The sequence below is a fragment of the Fringilla coelebs genome (assembly GCF_963513975.1).
Source record: "Fringilla coelebs genome assembly, chromosome: 4".
NCBI lineage: Eukaryota > Metazoa > Chordata > Aves > Passeriformes > Fringillidae > Fringilla > Fringilla coelebs.
In genome coordinates, this window is record NC_140032.1 from 12,650,879 (window position 1) to 12,657,003 (window position 6,125).

The window sequence follows — 6,125 nt, forward strand, 5'->3', positions numbered from 1 at the left end:
ATACAAAACAATTTTATACACTTTTAATGGCAGTTGTCTAAAACTATGACCACAAATGTACACATCATAAGTTACTAATGGAAAGAGGTCTTGGCAGTGAATATGTTGGTTGATCCTCAGGCCATTGAGTACAACATCTTTGAAGGAATGGAGTGCCATGGTGCCCCACTCGTGGTCATAAGCCAAGGGAAGATTGTGTTTGAAGATGGAAATCTGCACGTCAATAAGGGAATGGGCCGCTTCATCCCTCGCAAACCTTTCCCTGAGTATCTTTACCAGCGCATCAAAATCAGGAATAAGGTAATGTCAGGTCCTAATGAACCTTCTTTGTAGCCAAACCTTCTTGGAAGCACAGTAGCATCTGTTTTTATATTGTTGTGCTATTATGAGTCCATATCAGATGGGGACTGTATATGACTCGCTCAAAAAATGACCACAAAACCGGTTGCAATTGTGAACTTATTTTAGTATTATCACTGTGAGCTTCAGCAGGTAGAATATATAATTGCCAGCTGACATAATTGCCTTATGTCCAGTAATGCCTTATTCCACTTCTTTGAAGAGAGGTGGAATAGTGATAGAATTATTTTCAGTTAAAAATTCAGGAAAAGAAAAAGATTTTTGTGAGGGAGGGTTAGGCAGAGTAAAAACAGAATTTTAAATTGCATACTGAACTGCTACACTGCAGAGAAGAAAAGCATGTCAGCCAGAGATTCTCATTATATTGGGCATTATGGTTAGTGCATTTGCTGAGCTGTGTATTAGCAGCATTAATGGCTCAGAAAACTTTTCTCTTTTGTTTAATAAAAAGCTTGGGAAATGACCAAGATTTCACCTCTGTGTCACCTCTGGTTTTGAATTATATCAGTGCTTATCTGTTGAAAACCAATTGGCTGGACATCAGTTTGGAGTTTGGAAATTGCTTCTTGTCACTGTGCTGGAAAGTCACTGTGTGAGCACAGGTAATGAGAAAAATTGACTGAACCTCATATTTTTTTCAGCCAAGCATATACCACAGGCTGTGATACTGACAGCTGAAATTAAGCCTACAAGCAGGTTGATAGCTTTTATCTTTCATAATTTATTATACAAATTCTATCAAGCTGCAGAAGAAGGGCCTGAACTTCTTAGAAGAAAAGGCATTGTAAAAAGCAAATGCACCCGCAAAAATTTTGCAAAATACCAATCAGTGTTGTATTTTTTTTACATTATCTATATACATGATACAGGCCTTCTCTTTACACTCACTGCTTAAGGCTTCAGTGCCTGGGAGTGTGACATAAATTAGTGACAAAACCATCAAAATAGTGAAGCCAGCACTTTAGAAACAAGTACCACAGATTAGTGTCTTGTAGCAGGAGTTTGAACAAAATTACCTGGGCTAAGTAACCTGGTAAGTAAGTAACCTTGCAAGTAGGCCTAGATTTTGGGAGACCTTTGATCCTTGGGCAAAGTCTGCAGACAGACAAAGGGACTGGTATTTTTGCTCCTGCAGCTCCCTCTGCTGCCTGCCAAGAGGGAGAGCAGATTCATGTCCAAATTTCTTTTCCCACCATCGAATTTTATTCACTGTAAGTATTCAGAAAAACCCATTGATGGTTTTATCAGCTGCTTTATGAACATGTCTGTGCACAACAGAGAAATTTAGAAAAACTTTTCAAGCAAGGGATTGCAAAACGGTTGGCACAGGCTGGCAGTATAAATTTATCCCTGGAGCAGGGATTGCAGTATAAATTCTTGCCTTTGTGGGTCCCTGGAAGATGGATTCATTGCTGTGATTGGCAATTGCTCTCTTCTGGGCATTCATTTTGGCTCAGCCTGCAAGACAGTGGCTCTTCTGAGCCTGATGTCCCTGTCTTCAAAAGCAAGGAAAATGCACTGATTGCTTTGAGAGCTGGATCAAACCCCTGTGAATAGGGTCTTTCTATACAATATTTTAATTTCACTTGTAACCTGTTGGGGGAAATTCTCTGAAACTATAATCTTGTAAGACACAGATTTCTGATCTCTTTGATGAGCTTTGCATTCTGAATTCAATGGCTTCGGGCTCTTTCTGAAAACTGGAACTGTTCTTATTAAAATATTATTTCCTAGATTCCTGTGATTTTAAGGCCAGTGAAGTTTTTTTTTAAATTTTCTTTTCTAATATTCCTTGTAAGAAGCATACAGGGAAAAAAATCTAGAGACCTAAAACAGAAATCAGAGCTCTAATGACAGATACTTTATTGAGAAATATTGTAAAATAGATCCCCTGCCACAGTCCACTGTACAATTGCTTTTCTAGTTGATGACAGGAAGCAGAAACTTTTGAAATTTAATTTAAAAATTGCCACTCCTTTTCAAGGAGTTCTAATAAAGAGAATGAGACCTATGAAGGGGAGGAGCAGAGGAAATCCAGATAGGAGAGAAATTGCTGCAGTTGGTATAGTGGGTATCAGCTGTGCTCCTACCCAAGTGTGACTGAATGGGGAGAGAAGAGGTGATTGAGACGGATCTGATGTAAAATAAGCAGGTCACACATGTTCGTTTGAATTCCACTTCTCCCCTTTGATTGTGAAGGAAGCCTGATAAGGAACTCTTTTGTAATTTATATATATATAAATGGAGGGAGCAAGCTTTACAATTTTCTTTATATATAAAGCAGATTGCACTTTGCTTTATATATAAAGTATAGATGCATTGTTAATTCAGCCAGTGCAGAATATAGCTCTGTGCTCGCTGCTGTCTTCCTACAGGGTCATTAGGCAGCATTATCTGAACATTCTGTGTCTGGATTTTTACTCTCCTCTTGTTTTAGGTGGGAGGACTGCAAGGAGTCTCCAGAGGAATGTATGATGGACCTGTGTATGAAATCCCAGCTACACCAAAATATGCAACTCCTGCACCCTCAACTAAATCCTCCCCTGCCAAAAACCAGCCCCCACCAATCAGAAACCTCCATCAATCCAATTTCAGCCTATCAGGTAAGTCAGCCTGACTAATGAGAAAACTTTTAAAGCTGTGAGTATGGATTACTGGTGATGAATTTCAGTTATAATTCTTTAGTCAAATATAAAGGGATTGTATATAGTCATATACATGCATATACTTACATATATATAAGTATATACATGTTTTTACTCATTCATTGCCTAGTGATATTTTACATACTGCCAAATATTCAAAATGTTTTCAATCTGAAATTTTCTCTGTGTCAGTCTTTCACTATTATTTACCTGACCCATTGCAATTAGCTGAGTTCTCTGGTGGATGTGACTGAAGCCCCTTGGTGGTGTGCACAGCTGATGGGACTTGGGTCTGGTGCAACCTGTGAGTCTCAGACATCTCACAGGCTGGACATGGAAACTGCTAGACATGGAAACTTCAACTGTCCTTGTCCATGGTCATAAACCATGTGCATAAGTTGTTCATAAGCAGATTGGAGTATTTCTTATCCTCTGCTCTTGGTTCCAAAACATTTTCCATGGTACACAGGAAACAGACTGGAAAATCATCCTTTGGGGTTGCTGGAAATAATTCTTGTCATCTGAAGACAATTACAAGTGTGTCAAATCCTTATTCTTCAAAAGTCTACAGCCCCAGTGGTGAATAACACATTCATACGATGCTGTGAAAGTCATTGGATTTTCCCCTTGTGGGAGCTGATGGTGGAGTTTTCCTACTTTACAGATCCTCTCTTCAGAAACTAAATGAAACTTTTGTAAGAAAGTCCTAGGAGAGCAAAAAACCCTTCTAATAAAAAAAAACCAACCTTCTAAGGAAGTGAAGTTAAAAACCCTTCTAATGAGGTGAAGTATATTTTTGCCCATACACTTGGGGCCATGGTGAGCATATACAGATATATATGAAGCTATAAAAAACAGAAAAGGTGCTTAGAAAGTCCACATGTTAGTAATAACCAATAATTGGAATTTTCATAAGCATCTGAAGCTGTGGTTTCACAGTGCAGTGCTGGATCTGGGTACTACCAAGCCATCTAGAGGTACAAATTTGATCTGGATGATGCAAGCATAAAACGAAGCAGAAGTAGAGACTAAGGTAACATTTTAAATGATCCCACATATTTATTACATTGCCTTTAGGAAATTGAGTGTGATCAGGCAATATTTAGCCTGTCAGAAAGCTTGTTGTCCACTTAAGCTTAATCTTTCAGCATTTAAAATGCAGTATGAAGTTTACATCAGCTTGGTGCTCATTTCTTCATGGATTTATGATTGCTAGCATCAGATTTACTGAACTGTTGTCCCGTGGACTCAGTAGGGACATATGTTCTAAGTCAGTGAGGCAGGTTTGAAAAGTCCCTTCAAGTCAGTGGAAAATAATTCTCCAAGTAAGGTGAGCATTAATCTGATCCTAAGCATATAATCTCACACTTCTCAGTGAAGACAGAAATGTGCCTTGAAGGTCTGTTCAGTGCTTCAGTCAGGCTCAAGACAGTCTAGCTGATGGTGGTGTGAGGGAAGCATAGCCAGGTAGAACCTCGCTCCTGATGTTTTAATCCCTTTCATAGCTTTGTTTCCTCATTTTCTGTTGTTGCAGGAGCTCAGATTGATGACAACAACCCACGTCGTACTGGCCACCGCATCGTGGCACCTCCTGGTGGGCGCTCCAATATTACCAGTCTTGGCTGAGAAATGATGATGGACAGAAACACAAGGATGAAGGATCATGGGAATAATGTCCATTCCCTTCAGTATCTGTGTTATCGAGCCCACAGTTTTATTTGGTACTAACAGAAATAAAAAGGAAATGTCTTTTTTTTTCTTTTTTTTCTTTTTTTTTTTTTTTTTATTGTATAGAAAGAGGTGATAATAGTGTGGTGTGTTTGCTTGGAACTACTTGCCTCACAATTGTGCTTTCATGCCATAGTCACCTTAAAGCATGGTGCTTCCATTGCCCCTTTAGTGACTACAGGTTTTAGCTTTGTCTCGTAACTGAATGATGGTTCCTTTGCACCCTTTCGCTGTATTAGAGTAGTTAATGCATGTTACTGAGTTATTTATGCAAGTTGCATTCTGTGAGTGAGTCCCTTTAGAACACATTGCCAACAACTGACTAGACACAATGCCAAGATTAATGTCTGTATTTGAGAAACACCACCAAAAACACTAATGAAGGAAGAAAATGGCCATCTGGAAAGTAAGCAGTAGAGTAGTATAGGCAGCTTCTGTTTAATCTTTAATTTATTATAAACCCAAGAAGCACTTCTCTCAAGACACAGAAACTCACTGGGACATGTAATGACAAATGGTCTCCGTAGCACCTGTCTGTTCCCACTCGGTACATTCCAAGTCTGTGTCCTTCTTGTTTCCATTTTAGACAGAGCCATCAGTTTTACATACCAATGCCATTGCCACCCCTGCAGGGATTTCTCCACCTGGGCAGTAGTGCTCTCCTTCTGCATGAGATTTTTGGTACTTACAGATAATCCAAGTTGCTGTCGGATTTTTAAAGGTTTTTGTACAAATTTTTTCCTTTGTAATCACACACATTTTTACTTACTCTACCGTATCAAGATCTACTAGTCGTGGTTCAATTTCTGAATTCAAAGCTTGTGAAATAAAGGAAATTAATTGATGGGTAAGCGTCTTGCTCTGTGCTGTGACTCAATGACTGAAAATTTGGAATGGAGGAACTCAAGAGAAATTGTTTTTCAGCTTGACATCATGCAATAGAAGGAACCTCCTTAGATCACAAGTGTTGAGAAGTGTATAGGTCTGCATATGCATAATATAGCATGATATAGTATGTCTTATTAAATAGTGCTCACAGTAAAAATGTATTTACTAACAATTGTACTTACTATTGACTAAAATGTACTTACTAATGGTTGGATTCGATCTTAGAGTACTTAACAAGACTTAATGAGACTTAACAAGTCTTTTCATAGACTTAACAAGTCTGGGGTTCTATGACATTGCAGCTGCCTCAATTTTGCCAAAATGAGACACAAATTAACTTGCTGACAAAGACCTTAGATCTACATCTTATTTGCCTAAAAAGGGATAATTCACTGCTGTCATCTTCATCTGTAGTACAGAACCAGTACCCAGTGCTACACTTTGACCTAGGCTGTATTTGACTTCATTGTGGTTTTCTCTACTGACTGAGCTGTGTCAAGGCAT

The 6,125-nt window shown here is 38.7% G+C and overlaps 1 protein-coding gene across 2 annotated transcripts in view; it reads left to right on the forward strand.

The window, feature by feature from the left end:
• CRMP1 (collapsin response mediator protein 1) overlaps positions 1–4,979 on the forward strand; it is a gene marked incomplete at its 5' end in the record, with an annotated part of 49,103 nt that extends 44,124 nt beyond the window's left edge. For both annotated transcript variants that reach the window (XM_084203764.1, XM_084203765.1), the window contains 3 exons: positions 121–300; positions 2,798–2,963; positions 4,540–4,979. In XM_084203764.1, the coding sequence (XP_084059890.1) occupies positions 121–300; positions 2,798–2,963; positions 4,540–4,631 (438 nt within the window). In that variant the 3' untranslated portion in view covers positions 4,632–4,979. The remainder of the gene's footprint in view (positions 1–120; positions 301–2,797; positions 2,964–4,539) is intronic.
• Positions 4,980–6,125: the final 1,146 nt, after the last annotated feature.